General features: G+C 32.6%; 1 protein-coding gene across 1 annotated transcript in view; it reads right to left on the bottom strand.

The window, feature by feature from the left end:
• LOC143085403 (uncharacterized) overlaps positions 1-11,467 on the bottom strand; it is a 28,198-nt gene extending 16,731 nt beyond the window's left edge. The window contains exons 1-6 of the mRNA XM_076261734.1: positions 11,379-11,467; positions 7,293-7,366; positions 5,704-5,772; positions 4,672-4,950; positions 2,058-2,375; positions 87-446 (exon numbers count right to left, since the gene is read on the bottom strand). Of these exons, the coding sequence (XP_076117849.1) occupies positions 87-446; positions 2,058-2,375; positions 4,672-4,950; positions 5,704-5,772; positions 7,293-7,350 (1,084 nt within the window). The 5' untranslated portion in view covers positions 7,351-7,366; positions 11,379-11,467. The remainder of the gene's footprint in view (positions 1-86; positions 447-2,057; positions 2,376-4,671; positions 4,951-5,703; positions 5,773-7,292; positions 7,367-11,378) is intronic.
• Positions 11,468-17,771: the final 6,304 nt, after the last annotated feature.

The following is a 17,771-nucleotide window of genomic DNA, read 5'->3' as shown; positions in this document are numbered from 1 at the left end:
ATACACGACAATTTTCATTTTAGTCTGTATTTTATTTTAATGACACTAAGGCATATCTTTATGTCCAAGTCTTAAGTAACACTAACCTCTCCATGCGGGATCTCCAAATACATTCTTGATTTCATTAACTTCAATGGAAACATCAATCTCTTTCTGTATCAGGTTTTTTACATCTGATTGATAAATCAGCTGATATATAAATTCCTCTAAAAGTTTCTGCTTCTCTTCCTCTGATGACTTCCGCCAGATATCTGGAGATATCGGATGGACCAATAATAGCACCGAGCCTTGTTTGATATTACTAACTGATAATTTGGCAAATTGGCGACACAAATTATCAATGTCGGCGAGTCTGGCAAGTTTTACCTCTATCTTACTTGCATTTATACCTTGGAATTTTATGCTCATTTTATAGGTGGTGTCATACAGGACTCGATCTGGAAATACTAATATAAAATATTTGTATTTAAAGTATAGTATATGTACTTGTTTTAGATAAATTTTATTTGCTGGTTTAAGATACGTTCTGGTTTTTGTTTTCGTTGCCAAGTGAAAAGTTTGCATTTCTAATTCAGATGCCCGATATGAAATTATCAAAAAAAATTATTTTTAGCTGAAATGAGTCTTAGATAAAGGAAAGGCAACTCGTTCATCTGTCAAAACTGACTAATTTTGAAATCAGTACATTAAAATTATGGTATACACAACGCATTATCAAAGAAGAAATGATGCCATTAAGACGCATAAGGATATAATTCAAGCTAGTAAAATATTTTTTAAAGTCGGTTTGCTTGTTTTTAATCTCTAAAAAACTTACTGTAAAGTATTCCTTCATTGTCTGGTACACCAATTTATCTTTTTTTGTAGGAGATTTTTCATTATTTTTCTCCTTTCAAGAATCAATCGTACAACTGTCATACAAGTGAGAGGTTTTGCTAACTATAAAACCAGGTGCAATCCATCATTTTCTACCCAAGAAAATGCATGTACCAAGCCAGGAATATGACAGTTCAATGTTATCAATTCTTTTAATGAATTTGAGCTTTTGATTTTGATAAGGGACTTTTCCTCGAAGTTCAGTATTTTTTTAATTTTACTTTCTCCTCTAAATTTACAGTGATGATCGCTTGGAAATCTCAATGGATAACAATTTGTATACGGTTATTTGCAAAGGAAAATTTTGATACAGCATACTTAAATTTTTTGGATCAATAATCTACCTACTCAGCTACTTTTGCATAGGTACTATTTCTGTACTAAAAATATATAGTACTGGAAATTTACTTTTAATATTTAGTACTATTTCTTTACTTTAAAATTATTGTAATATTTAGGTACTTGTATTTTACAGTACTTGATTTGTACTAAATATTTTGGTACAGAAATAATACAATATTCCATGTTTGAAAATAAAATTTTAAAAGATTTGAAATAGAAAAACTTTCAAAATGCTGAAAATGTAACGTTAGTAACCGAAAAATCTGTAGTACCTAAATTTCAAGTACAAATTAAGTACTTTAAAATAAAGGTACCTCAATATTACAAATAATTTTAAAGTAACAAAATAGTACTGAATTTTAAAAGTAAATGTCCAGTACTACACATTTTTAGTACAGAAATAGTACCTATGCAAAAGTAGCTGTGAAGACTTTAAAATGACAAAGTGTCTGAACATAACCTTTCAGTTCACTTTTGACTATTCACGACATTTTATTGTCATATTTCATGCTTAAAATGTTAAGTCTTCTTAAAGTTAATATTTATGATTTTTTATACCATAACAGTTAACGATCATGTTGTATGAAATTCAATGTGAGAAAGACGATGCATATTTATCTTCTTCGTCACGTATCTATTTTATTTCAAGTGCTCACTGTACTGTTTTTTAAACCTCCATGCTAAATCAAGTCTCTGTTCCCTTTTTGTTGGAATGTGACTTGTTGAGATTTCTACTTATTGTACAACAGTTTTATATTTCCTTTGAATAAATATTTGAAAACCTGGACAGTATGAAAATGATATGTTCTCATAGTTAGCCTCCTATAATATGAACCTACCTTGTGGGGCTCTTTTTCCTTTGTGCTCAATTAAAGATAAAAGCAATACGTATTTTTTATCTTTCAGTACCAAAATAAATCCTGGAATCCAGTCGGCGGATTCTTTCTTGCAAAGAATGTTAACCAAATCAGAATTCCTCTCTCTGTTTGGTTTGTCTGTATACACAACTGTGTCGTGCTCATCCAAATCAAGGACGTAGTATTCCAACAGAGGGTCTATTATATCAGTGTTCTCTAATTCTTTCACAATATCTTCGTAATGCTCATGGATGTCTTTTATGTCAATATTGTGTGTAGTTAAAGGCGGGACAAATTTATCTGAATGAATTAAAAAAAAGTATTATTTATTGATGATTATGGCATGTTTTAGTATCTTCTATCTTATTACCTGATTAAAGTTTTAAGACCAGAAAAAAGATGGAAATTGGCATATTGTACACCCTTATTTTCTTGAAGAATATATTAACCGGGGCTCATACATGATAAGCGTAAAGCCTCGGTCACACCTTACCGGATAGCACGAACGGACGACTAACGGATGAAAATAAAAGTTGTCCGTTGACAAAATTGTTATCCGTTGGGAGTCTGTTGATGTACTGACAAAAAAAACGGACGCGTAACGGATGCATAACGGACACACACCGGATATGCAACGTACGAGAAACGGACACGTACCGGACAGAACGGATGTCGAACGTACATCCAACGGGCGAATACCGCATAAAACGGACACATAACGGAAGCGTACCGGATAAAACGGATGAACAAGATATAAAAATCAAAGGCGACAATAATAATACATGTAAATCGCATAAATATTCAAAATGTTTCTGTGTAACTGCATGCTGGTTTTGGTTTGTTTTTCAAAATTCCGCCAAAGGGCAGTGTCTGGCCTGAATAAGAACTGCTTGATTGTGAAGACGTGCCTATACTCTAAGATCGATTATAAATAATAATAATTCACGAACCTTAAAAAATCTGACATACCAACAATTGGCATTTCTGACGCAAAATTTTCAATTGGCATTTATCCGTTTCAGATCCGTTCATCATCCGTTTTATCCGTTATACGTCCGGTAGAAGTCCGTTTCTCATCCGTTCAACGTCCGTTTTATCCGTTAAACGTCCGGTAGAATTCCGTTAGTGAATTTATCTTCCAGACCTCCAACGGATGTATAACGGACACGTAGCGGATACAAAACGGAAACGAAATGGACGATTACCGTACAAAACGGACGCCTAACGAACATTTTATCCGTTGGACGTCCGATCAAAGTTTTGAACATGCTCAAAATTTTCCACCTGACAGAACAGACGTCGACGAATAAAACGTACGCTAAACGGACATGCAACGGATAAGAACGGACGTCTAACGGACATGAACGGATTGAAAAAAAAAGTTATCCGTTAGGCGTCCGTTCGAGCTATCCGGTAAAGTACCGTTTGTCTAATTTCCGAATTGACAGAATGTCAACATTTGCAATCAACGCCATTTACATCACAAGGTTTATTACCGTCAGTGTCCTAATGACATGAAATCAGCATCCAATCAGTTTTACGTAATTTGCCGACCATCGAGACTTTGGTCATTCATGTATGTTTCTTGCACAAATGCATGAATGTCAACGTATATTTTCGTTTCATGCTTTACCATTTGTACAGAATCTAGACGTTACCGTGTTTTATCTCCAAATTTAAGAGTTTAAGTGCTACCATTGGTCAAGAATGATGTATTCGGAATGGGCTTGACTTTCATCTTCCGATAGATGGCGCAACATAGCTATCACAAATGTTGGCTTTATCTGCAAAGTGTGGAGAGGAGGGAAGTGGATCGTAAACCTTGGCTAGCGAAGATGGACTTTGGTGAGCCTGAAGTATAAAAACGCGTGCATAACAGTCTTCAAGGAGACTGTGGCACGCCACCCAGTGGCGGATCTAGAAATTTTCATAAGAGGGGGCCCACTGACTGCCTAAGGGGGGCCGATTCCGTCACGCTTCAGTGATTCCTTATATAACCAACCAAAATTTTTCTGAAAAAGGAGGGGCCCGGGCCCCTTCCCCCCTACCCCCTAAATCCGCCTCTGCTACCAGGGCGTTGACTCCTGCTACTAATGAAATTACCAGAGTAAACCAAATACGATCGATGCAACCAGTAAATTACACGTACCTTTGATATTGTTTGCATCCCCGATGAATTCATGGATCTAGCCATTTTAGATGTTTACTACGATGTTGACAAACTATTAACGTACTAACATTGTTTATTTTATTTAAGAAATAATTCATGGCAGCCATAGATTTGTTTTCCTTTAACCATGGGTTGGGCATTTATATTCGATTATATTACCCTGAGCGTTAGCGTACACCGAGAACGCGAAGGCACAGTTCACAGAAGACAATTTTTACATAGTGTGAAATCAGTCAGAGATTTTTCGGTGATACCCTTTGGCTGAAAACATCTATTTTTTGTAAAATGATGATAATAACATAGAACAATAAAAAAACAATACAACATAGATATATTAGTAAAACATTAAAAAAAGATTCATTTTGTAATTATTACTAATTAAAAATGAAAATCACAAAAATACTAAACTTTTTGAGATAGAATTACCTTTGAAAGCTCGCAGATCTTCAAGAATGAATGCTGCTTGGATACTCTCACTCTGCAAGCACTTCAGGAAACACTTACAAACACCTTCCCCCTTTCGTAGTATATGTTTTAGGAGGCGGTCTGTTTTTCTGTGTTTTTCTCGTGTATCGCTTAACTCTGCTAACTTGCTGTCGGAGAAAATACCCTCCGCAATGGCCTGTATTTCCTCGAGAACTAGGTCTGGATTTATATGTAGTTTTGTATAACCAAAATTTTGTTGGATTTTTTTACTACATACACCTGCGTTAAAGGTAATAAAAGTTTACTTTGATATAATTAATTTAGGTAAATCATCAACATGATTATACGATGAGCATTTCGTATTGAAAACCATTAAACCAGAAATTTATTTTAATTCTCAAAACAAAACAAAAATCGTTAGCACACAATCCTCCATAAAATTCATATAGTTATTAGAAGTATGAGACATTTATATCGAAATGATCACTACATAAGAATATGTAAGTCCTGGAAATGACAAACACATTTCACAATTTATCCAAGAAAAAGCATTTCACAAGCTGTTTTTGACACGGTGAACGTAAATCAATATCTAACATACTGAACTTAATTGCTGCATTCCGAAATAATTTTTGTTTGTTGTTTAGTTTAAAGATGTATTTAAGCAACAAAAGTATAAAATGTATAATATATCAAGAGGTAGTTATGGCATCCAATTTATTTATTAACTATCAGAAGTAAATTGGTTTGTTGTGTTCATGTTAACTTATTTAAGCATAACAATAAGTGACTATGCGAAGTGAGAGATGTATAATAGCACTGACTTGTAAGGTGTGGTTACTTTAAGTTTCCTGAGTATTTTTATATTTTGACTAATCGACACTCTTACTTAGTGCAAGAAATTATCTCCGGAAAACTAAAAAAATAAACATGATTATTCATATATTAAAAATTTTCAGAATAATGACTTCAACCATAAATAGCTACAACTAATATAGAGATATGATTGCGTACACAAATATATATACATACCTTTGAATATCACAGACACGTGAAGCATAATAGTACCAGGTGTATTCGGCAGACTGAAAATACCGGAATCTTCAAAAAATAAATTACTTATGCAAGATTTAAATTCATAAAATCTTCCAACCATAAAAGATCTCTATTAACAGATTAAGAGATCATAGACATATAAAGACGATGTATTTGTTTGCTATGTTTTTTTTCTGATTGTTGTTTGTTTGTTTAAATATTGATGTAAAAAACATTTTGTTTAATATATATAGGTTAGCCTACATTAAACATTTGGTAAAGTCATTTGGGTTTTTTTCTTGTTTTTTTTTCAGTTGTTTCACATTCTAGTATCCAGCAGCTATTTAATGATTACTATACGGTGAAGGTTTTGTTCATTGTTGATTGGCTTTACTAAACGTGTAATTATTGCTTCCTTGATTCTTTGGCATCTTTTTTATAAAGACTGGTGGCTCAGGGTTAAGATATTATGTCGGGAAGGTAGGACAAGGAAACCTGAGGAGGACAAATTAGAAACAGAGAGAAGCGTATCAGCGAAATGCAAGATGTATTCTCCCACTTTTTTACAATATATATAACTGAAAGATCGTCCACTGGACATATTTTCATATCACCAGAACACAGGCACTTGTCTCAGAAAAAAGTTCCCTATATACCTTATAATAAGGTATATAGGAAAAAAAATTCTGAGACAAGTGCCTGTGCACCAGAAGCTGAATATGTAGTTCAAATGATGGTATCGTCTTCCAATCTTTTATATAATTGTTGTCTCTCTAAATTAACCAAATGAGAAATGAGAAGCTAAGAGTTACTCCAGATACAAGTTTGCCTCCTTTCCCAATGTTATTAGAACACAATTGAGAACGGTAATGGTAAACGACTTAACAATTATGATCTTAATCGATTGGTTAACTTTTTAAATTTAAAACTTATATATATACTTATAAATACGTTGTTGTTGTCTCATTATGTATTACATCCCTCATCTCATTTCTACACTCATCAAGCATATATGTATGTAAATGATGTGTACATTTACAACAAGACAGAGGACTAAGAGAGGGCATGTTTTACATAAAAGTTCGATAGTACATTATCATTTTTGTACATTAAAAAAAACTTGTGTATTGTGATAAGTCGTACTTGCTTAATACCAACGTGAAGGTACACTTTAACCAAAATTAAGCTGATTTTGATAAGCTATAGTTGAAGGAAGGGATAAGGCGGTTGTGCAATGCTATAGGGGAAGTTGGCATAAAAGTTCATTTTAGAAATAAAACGATTAACGTAAATGGCTACGTTGACCAAGTGTATTAAACACATTTGTAATTTAAACCATATTTAAAGTGAAAGAATTAATGTCATGGGTACTTGAACGTGAATGGAAAGGTCAATTTGTTTTTGTAGTATATCAGATTTCTTTTAAAGATTGAAATGTAAAAAAAAAACTGTTCTGTAATATCGAAGAAAATATAAAAACAGAATATTTTCAGTTTTCAACATCAACTCTACTTAAAACGTATTGAACAAAACAAAAAAACAACAACACTACAATTCGTTTTTGTATCACATGTAAGTCTACTTACCATCAGATATTTGTGATACACCTCTGGTTGGTGTTGCCTTTGGGTTCTCATCTGACATCGATATTTCTACATTTCTATGGAAAAAAAGATACTTCTGTTTCATAATTATTCTTTGGGAATTTACATTTAAAACAGGACACCTAACATATCAATTTAAAACGCTAGATTGTATTTTAAAATAGAGTTTAGTCTGTGATAAAATGAATTATTTATTAGTTGTTTTTGGCTTTGGACATGCTTTCAGAAACTGCGAGTTCCAAGTATACTATTTCGATATTTCGTGTCTATTTTTTATATATTTTTTGCTTATGTTCCACATACAGGTCTTTTGAGTTGAGATATATACTCCTTTTTTACCCATTTTGTTTTCTTGTGTTGTGTTGAACGCTTATATACCTGTTTACACATGCCATATTATTGATGTGCCTTTGCCAAGTTAAGAGCCTGTAGTTCAGTGGTTGTCGTTAGTTTATATACGTAATATTTGTTTTCCGTTCATTTTTTTTATTATATATTAGCTCGTAAGTTCTCTTGTTTGGATTGTTTCACAACTTTCATGTCGGTTTCCTTTTTAGTCGACTATACGGTATGGGTTATTCTCATTGTTGACTGTGTATGTACGTCGCCTATAACTGACCGTCTATATAATAACTGCTAACATCCACTTCAATCTAACCCTTTTGGATAGTTGTCTGATTGGCATTCCTTCCACATGTTCTAATTTTTAGCTCACCTGGCCAGAGGGGCCAAGTGACCATTTCTCATCACTTTGCGTCCGGCGTCGTCCGTCGTCGTTGTCGTCCGTCGTCGTTAACTTTTACAAAAACCTTCTCCTTTGAAACTACTGAGCCAAATTAAACCAAACTTGGCCACAATCATTATATAGTTAAAAAAATGTGTTCGGTGACCCGGCTAACCAACCAAGATGGCCGCTATGGCTATAAATAGAACAATGGGGTATAATTCAGTTTTTGGCTTATAACTCCAAAACCAAAGCATTTAGAGCAAATCTGACTGGGGTAAAATTGTTTATCAGGTCAAGATCTATCTGCCCTAAGATTTTCAGATGAATCGGACAACCCGTTGTTCGGTTGCTGCCTTTGAATTGGTAACTTTAAAGAAATTTTGCTGTTTTGGGTTATTATCTTGAATATTATTATAGATAGAGATAAACTGTAAAGAGCAATAATGTTCAGCAAAGTAAGATTTACAAATAAGTCCACATGACCGAAATGGTCAGTTGACCCCTTTAGGAGTTATTGCTCTTTAATCTTTATAGTTAATTTTTAACCATTTTTCGTAAATCTTAGTTATCTTTTACAAAATTCTTCTCTTCTGAGACAACTGGGCCAAATTAATCAAAACTTGGCCACAATCATCTTTGGGTTATTTAGTTTTAAAAATGTGCCCAGTGACTCGGCCATATAATCAAGATGGCCGCCACGGCTAAAATAGAACATAGGGGTAAAATGCAGTTCTTGGCTTATAACTCAAAAACCAAAGCATTTAGAGCAAATCTGACAGGTAGTGAAATTGTTGATCATATCAAGATCTATCTGCCCTGCAATTTAAAGATGAATCGGATAACCGGTTGTTAGGTTGCTGCCCCTAAAAGTAAGATGTACAAACACAACACCATCACCAAAACACAATTTTGTCATGAATCCATCTGCTTCCTTTGTTTAATATTCGCATAGACCAAGGTGAGCGACACAGGCTCTTTAGAGCCTCTAGTTAACTTGAATTAATGAACGTATGTAGTTTATTAACATGCACAACTAATTTGACAACAAATGTTTGAGCAATGTGTTTTAATCACGTAGTCAAAATTTGAAAAATGCTGAAATTTCTTGGAAATTGAATATCAAGGGAATCAAAAAACCTAATTGATATACCTTAAAGATTTTAAAGAAATTTGACAAATCAAAATTTACTCATATTATTATTCTCCACATAAGTTGCTGTTGCAGACAATTCTAATAAAATATTGCAAATATTACATTTTTTGGTAAAGTTTTGCATTGACATACCAACAACAACAAAAAAGTTTCTAAGCGTAAAAAATTATTTTCCGGCTGAATTTTACGTACAATTATTTGAATTAAGAATGTCCATATTTCCGAAATGCAGTTGATCCTTTTTTAAGCCATGCATGTATGACTTTGTCTAATGCTCGGAAATACGACAAAGGATTGAAGCAACATCAACGTACACACACAAATCTGAAGCAACATCAACGTACACACATAAATCTGAAGCAACATCAACGTACACACACAAATCTGAAGCAACATCAACGTACACACATAAATCTGAAGCAACATCAACGTACACACACAAATCTGAAGCAACATCAACGTACACACACAAATCTGGAAGTTTTACTCTAAATTCCAAGTCTTTTTGAAAAAGACCAAAGTGTGAAATGTATTACGCGTGTTTCGTCATAAAGTTTATGTTTCTTGTGTTATTATGGGTCAACCTCTGTGAATATCCATTTAGCTTTAGGTAGCATGAACATTATCCTTAACTTATAATTAAGATTGCATTTACGGCACTGCTGATCCTTCACTCATCGAAATTTTAATTGATGAATTTCTAACTCAGTTATGACTGACTTTTCATTATGCTATAAACAGTATTTTAGCTTAAAATGCAGGGTATCATATGATAAACCCTTTAAACTTGGAGAGAGTGAGCGTGAATCTGAAAGGAGATAAAGATGAATGCTTGCATAATTAAATAAAAAGTGTGTGGCTAGTGTATAACAAATTATAACGTTGAGGAAGTAAGGAAAGAGATAGTGAGAAGAGAAAACCACGCCCTTCACACCTATAATGACGTAGTGGGTCCAGCCAGTAACTATAACATTAAATATAAAATTATAAACAAGCAACAACAACAACAAAAAAACACACAAATATGTCACGGAGAAAAATAGGCCAAAAAAATAAACAAATAATATATAATAGTCATGATAGTGCAATATGATACAAGAATAAGGAATAATGGGGTCCAATAATATTAAGAAAAGATAATAATGAGGCCATTTAATATAAAGAATAACATGCCAAGAACATCCTGGCTAAAAATTCCGGTAGACCTCCTACGTACGGCACTCAATAAAGTAGTTAAAGATTTGATGTCATTCAACAAATTAATTTATAACCTTTATGTACGTGTCGCTTAGAACACGGCCATATACCAAATGGTCAATATTAATCATTCATGTAATTTGCTCTATGGGATATTTGCTGAATTTCAACGGAGGCAATTTCTTGGCATGGAGAATAAAGGGGTCCAATAATATTGGGAATGGAAAAGAATGGGGGTCCTATAATATAAAAGAATAGAAAATAAAGATGTGCAATAACATTAAGAATAGAGAATAAAGGGGTGCAATAATATTAAGCTAGAGAATAATGGGCTGCAATAATTTAGAGAACAGAGAATAATCAGTTGGATGCAATAATATTAAACATAATAAATAATGAGATTCAATAATTTAAAAAGTTTTTAAAAGTACAAAGGGGTTGCAATAATAATTTGATGTAGAACAATAGGCTGCAATAATGTAGAGAATAGAGAATGAATAATGGGATTTAAAAATATAAAGAATAGAGTACAAAGGGGTGTAATAATATAAAAAAAAAAAAAGAGAATAATGGGAAAACAAATCAAGAATAGAGAAAAATAACCTAAACAATTAAAAAGAAAATGAAAATGAAATGAAGAATCCCCAACCAGACCCTCATACATTTGTATGTTGTTCCAGCTATTGTATATGTATATTTATCATGTTTATAAACATGAATATACAATGTACTTCAATATTGGGATCGGAATTAAATTCATCACTTTGTAATTGCATAGTAAATGTAAAAAAAACTTTCGGTTTGTCCTCCAGTAATTTGAAATTTTGTAACTGTTAAAAGATTATTTACTTTAATGCGATTACACCCTTACCTACAGGTTAAGATATAAAACATACATTTCTGTGAGGGTTAAACTGGCAAAAACATGAAATTTCGTGTATTTGATTCATTGAAGCATTTAAATAAAATAACGTCGTTAAAATCTACTCACTCATTTTCCTGTTAAGTAATGAGTAAATATGAATTTACAGTTTCAGTTTTCAAAATACGTAAAGAACTTCCTTGTTAAATGTATAAAGGGAGATAACTTCAGTTCAATATGATAAGAACGTGTCATATGGTTATCAAAACAATAATAAACAAGTCAATGTTTTGCAAGTTTTAGTTGAAAATTTGGTGTTATAAGTCATAGAACAAAGATACCGATCGCTAGGGAGAATTCAAATCGGAAAGTGCCTTAAATCAAATGGCAAAATCAAAAGCTCAAACCGTCAAATGAATGAAAAACGACTGTCATATTTGTCATATTTATACTGACATGGTTCAACCATTTTCTTCTGTAGAAAATGTTGATTGAACATGGAATTAAAGCTAGCTAAACCTCTAACCTGTATGCCAGTCGCATAAAATTCAATTATATTGGCAACAATGTTTGAACAAAACAAATAGACATAATTGGGAAACATTTAACAATACCACAAATAGTGGAAATCATAGTACTACACTCACTGCAATCAACACTGTTATAATCGTAAACAGTATATAAAAAAAAGGTCAACAAAGAAGATACAAAAATTGCATATAGACAAGTGAACCAAGCACAAATCAAAGACAAGAACAAAAAAATGACCATAGTACAACAACACATTGGCTGGATGCATAAGAATCAAGCCGCACCAAAAAAATATTACGGGACGACCATTTGATATTTCGGGGGGGGGGGGTGCATGTGGATTTTAAAAATAAATAACTCAGCCTTGATAATCACAAAAATAAAAAAATAAATGGTTTGTTCTGTGGTAGTTTGAAAATAAATTACCTGACTTGCAATGTATTGAAAATAAATAACTCAGCCGGTCTAATCGAAAGTATGAGATGGCACCAGATTCTTCATAAGTTCATCTTTTCCCCAAAAAAAATCGGGAAACACTTCCCAATTTTTTAATAATAAAAGCATAAATATTATTTGAATATACTTGAAATGTCTGAAAATTGGTTTCATTTAACTTGAGGTATATTGTCTCAGGAAACCTTACATCACTTTTATTTGAACAGGGCCGTAACTACATTGAGGCAAATGCCTCATGTAGGAAATTTCAAAACCAAACGCTTTTCTCCATATCAAATTCCGTGTTCAAGGCGAGTGCCTTGCAAGAAGCAAGTTCTGTTTTCCCTCAGACGTAGCCCTGATTTTTCGGGATCAATATTTCTTATTTATTTGTCTGTTGTTCATTGATTGCCCTTCTGTATTTTGTTAGTGTTGCATTCCTTTTGTAATCTAGTAATTTTGTTATGAACTTGATCATGAGTTTAAAAAAAAACAGCAGCCACAGACTTAACTATGTGAATTCCAATTTTGCTTTATCATGCACATTGGTCTTTTGATGTTCCTAGAAACTTAAGTCTTGCACTGAATTTATACATTTTGCTTTGAGACCAAAATATTGTCAAAAAATTACTAAAACAAAACTTGCATTTTCAGATTATGAAAGGGTCTTCGGAACACCCAGAAAGCATGATTTTGCATCATTTGTTCTATATCTTCTTGTGCCTTCAGTGGCTCCAAAACCCTTCCAAAAAAAATTTTGCCTCGCTCCGCTCGGCGAAATTTATTTGCCAATATTTTTAATAGAGGCTAGTTACAACCAAACTTTAATATTGTGTATGTATGCAATACATGTATATTCAGTTGGGAATATAAAAGATTCATTTCTACAAAGGATGATGATTAATTCTGATTAAATGGTACATAATGACTTGACTATACATGTATCATCTAAAAATTGTATATATGTTTTCGAATATCATAAATATAGTTGTGAAAATGAATAATCAGTCCCTTGCTTTAATGAAAATGAAAAATCTTGCTTCAACAGTGCAGAAAATGAATAATCTGTCCTCTTAGTTTACAAAAATATATAACCGATCAAAAACAAATCCTCCTGCCCCCCCCCCCCCCCCCCCCAGAATATCAAATGGTCGTCCCCTAATACATCATTAGAAAAAGATGATGAGTTTCTGATAGAAATACAATATCTAACTTGCTCATTTTATAACCATTAAAATATTTCTATAAAGTCCATGTACATTCCATGAAATTACAGAAACACTTTTGGGTACTTCAATTGTCATAATATTTGATTTTCTTTTAAAATTATCTATTGGATCCTTAATCACACAAATGAAAAAAAATATAAACGAGTTATAATCTACATATACAATATCTAATATAAACCTTTTAGTTCTTAGCAAAATAAAATGAAATAAAGATTCTAACAAAATATAATAATAGTGATTATAGGGAAGTAACTCTAACTTTCCTTTGACTAGACTGAAGTAAAAAAAGTACACAACTATTGTTCATTCTTGAAGCGCTAAGAATGAATTAGCAGTAAATGTAAAAAAGTTTACAAATACACTTTAACACATACTTAGTAATTAAGTTGATAAACAACGTCATTACCTAGTTAAATATATACTTCCATACCATCATGTACTATTTATTCGTATAATTTAAAACCGACAATTCTAGTCAATGAGGGATTACCCCCTCCTTACTTCTGGACTTTCTGTTTTATCCAGTATATCTCTATTTTTCAATTCTCATCTTCTCCCGGTCCCCTCTTCCTGTTATACCCACCCTGACCACCACTCCCTGCACCCTCATTTCCAATGTTCATTATCAATATACCTGTCCAACCCCTAACTCGCTCGGGCGATATCCTGTCAAATTATAATCATATGTATAACCTTTAGAACGAAAAGTTTTTTTAAAGATGAAGAGAATATCATGACATAATCTGATGTTTGTATGTATACAAATATCCTCCCTGAAAAGTTCCTTAGTCAAGTTAATGGCAACCGTATCATCCCGTAGGTCGAAACTTGGAGACATAGTCAACACTTTTCAATAAATGCACTTCAAATAAAATTTAAACTGTTTTTTTTTTTTTTTTCTTTTTAGTAAATATCTTTTATTACATATCTGCTGTTTTAACAATTTACTCGGATTACAGCGTTAGCCCGAGTATCCCTGTTATTAGTTACTGAATTCCAGGGAAAAACTCAGTAAAGTATACTAAATTATTAAAGTGTTAATTATATAACATATACGACATATACATTCTTTTGAATACAGTGTATACATATTAAGAATAAAATTCCATGGTATAAATCACGTGTTTAAATTTAAATTGTTATGTAAAATATATTCCATGATTTTAACAACGCCGCGTGTAAGAACTAAAACATGGAGAAAGAAGATTCGACAAAGCAGCAGCCGTTCTGAGGAAGGATTTACCAAGTTATTGACGGAAAATCCACTGTGTGAATGATTTTAAGAAAAACCTGAAAACTCATTTATTCAGATATGCTTTTCATAGTTCTTAAAATATTTCTATATCATTGTAATGTTTTTGAATTTTTTAGCAATTACTTTCTTTAATTTTACTCTTATTGGTTATTTAAGAAAAAAAAATTGCAATTATTTTTGGAAGTTTTAACTAACTGATCGATGGGACAACGGCGGTAAAGGGCAGGAAGTTCGGACTGCCATTGGTAAACAGTTGTATGTTGGATAAGGGCAGATGTTTTGTCTTGTAAAATGTCACCTACGTAACAGAGTTCGTATCAGAGAATTATATCTATCAATAAGAATTTTTAACCACAAAGCTAAATTATAAACGTGACAATTTCTGTTTTCAAACAGAAAATATATTTGTGAAGCAATTCAACTACATGACCTGTGCATAGTGTATAACTTCTCAAAAACGTGTGTTCACTGAAAGAATTTACTGAATACATAACACATGTACTGTAACACAAATTACTCACTGGACATAACACAAATATAGTAACACAAAAATTACTCACTAGACCTAACACAAATACAGTAACACAAATTTCTTGACTAGACATAACACAATAACTGTAACACAAATTACTCACTACCGGAACACGAAGACTGTCACACATATTACTTACTAGACAGACCACAATAATTGTCAGACAAATTACCCGATAGACAGAACACAAACACTGTCACACAAATTACTCACGAGACAGAACACAAATACAGTAACACAAATTACTCACTAAACATAACACAAGTAAAGTAACACAAATTACTCACTAAACCTAACACAAATACAGTTACACAAATTACTCCCTAGACCTAACACAATAATTGTCAGACAAATTACCCGATAGACAGAACACAAACACTGTCACACAAATTACTCACGAGACAGAACACAATTACTGTCACACATATTACTTACTAGACAGACCACAATAATTGTCAGACAAATTACTCACTAGACAGAACACAAACACTGTCACACAAATTACTCACGAGACAGAACACAATTACTGTCACACAAATTACTCACGAGACAGAACACAAATACAGTAACACAAATTACTCACTAAACATAACACAAGTAAAGTAACACAAATTACTCACTAGACCTAACACAAATGCAGTTACACAAATTACTCACTAAACATAACACAAGCAAAGTAACACAAATTACTCACTAAACCTAACACAAATACAGTTACACAAATTACTGACTAGACATAACACAAATACAGTGTAACACCAATTACTCACTAAACATAACACAAGTAAAGTAACACAAATTACTCACTAGACCTAACACAAATACAGTTACACAAATTACTCCCTAGACCTAACACAATAATTGTCAGACAAATTACCCGATAGACAGAATACAAACACTGTCACACAAATTACTCACGAGACAGAACACAAACACTGTCACACAAATTACTCACGAGACAGAACACAAATACAGTAACACAAATTACTCACTAAACATAACACAAGTAAAGTAACACAAATTACTCACTAAACCTAACACAAATACAGTTACACAAATTACTGACTAGACATAACACAAATACAGTGTAACACCAATTACTCACTAAACATAACACAAGTAAAGTAACACAAATTACTCACTAAACAGAACACAAAGACTGTCACTAATATTACTGACGATACAGAACACAAGTACAGTTACACAAATTACTCACTACATAGACCACAAGTTACTCCACACAAATTACTCCATAGAAAGAACAAAAGTACTGTCACACAAATTACCAACTTTACTGAACACGCGTACTGTCACAAAAATTAGTTACTAGACAGTCAAGTAAGTTACCCTCAGTTTGAACTTATTATGTCCTCACTCAAAATATTTACCGTTTGGTATGGTTACAAATTCTTATTTTTGAGCAATACAATATATTTCGACTCCTTGTTTGGACGATTTAGGGGACACGTTTACATGTATTCATACATTTACTGGATAAGATGAGCCTATTAAATAGGCAAAGGTTGGTGTAATGTTATAAAAAAAGTGTATATAGTTATCAGGCAATGACTACTATACATAAATAAAACATGATAAATTACTCTAATCAGATATGTAGCAGTCCATTGTACTGAACAAAATAAATATGATTTTGTTCATCCAATGATAAAATAAAATTATATCATCGAGTATCTCATATTGTTATTTGATTTGTTTTATGTTTTGTTTTTCTTTCTTTCTTTAAGCTTTTTTTTTATGGGGGGAGGGGGGTTAGTAAATATATAACGGAATAAATTAAGATTAAAAAATTATATAAAAATATAACAAAATGTGTCCATAGGATGCTCCACAAACACCGTAGGCTATCATTTTTTATGTTCAGTGGACTGGGAAATTGGGGTAAAAACTCTAATTTGGCATTATAATTAGACGGATCATATCATAGGGATCATGTGTACTAAGTTTAAAACGGAATTGGCCGCATTCGTGTTCATCCTTAATATTGAAATGCAAGTTGTATTTTATGATAATACATTACATATATAAAGGTTGATGATGAACACGGATGCGGCCACTTTCATTTTTGACAAAAACCATCTGAAAAGTGACATTTTTCGGCATATTTGGTAGATTTTTCATATTTGAGCTTGAATCGGATCGTTTTTAATGACTTCATCAGATAAAATCTTTCACGTTAACTAATTGAATCAAATGAAATAGACACTGACGTGTTTAAAAAGTGGTCAAAATCTTTCGTCAGATGAACCTGAAATTTGAGGTCAAAATCGATCCTTACGTATACCAGCCCTGCTCCTTTTAAAAACCTGAAGCGAAACAGACGGAAGAACGGACGGACGAACGGACGTACAGTCCAGATAAATGAGGCATAAAAAGGGCACACTTCTGACTCCACTTGTAGTACTAAAATATCTTTTCACCCATTTGGATTGTCTAAAATGAATAAAACTATACCTAACTATAAAAAAAACATATTGATCAATGCTCTGAGGATTAATGTTTATTATAAACTGATAGTTTAA

The sequence above is a fragment of the Mytilus galloprovincialis genome, chromosome 8, assembly GCF_965363235.1.
Source record: "Mytilus galloprovincialis chromosome 8, xbMytGall1.hap1.1, whole genome shotgun sequence".
Lineage (NCBI taxonomy): Eukaryota > Metazoa > Mollusca > Bivalvia > Mytilida > Mytilidae > Mytilus > Mytilus galloprovincialis.
The sequence above is the reverse complement of the archived record's forward strand: the minus strand, read 5'-3'. Positions and strand labels throughout refer to the sequence as shown.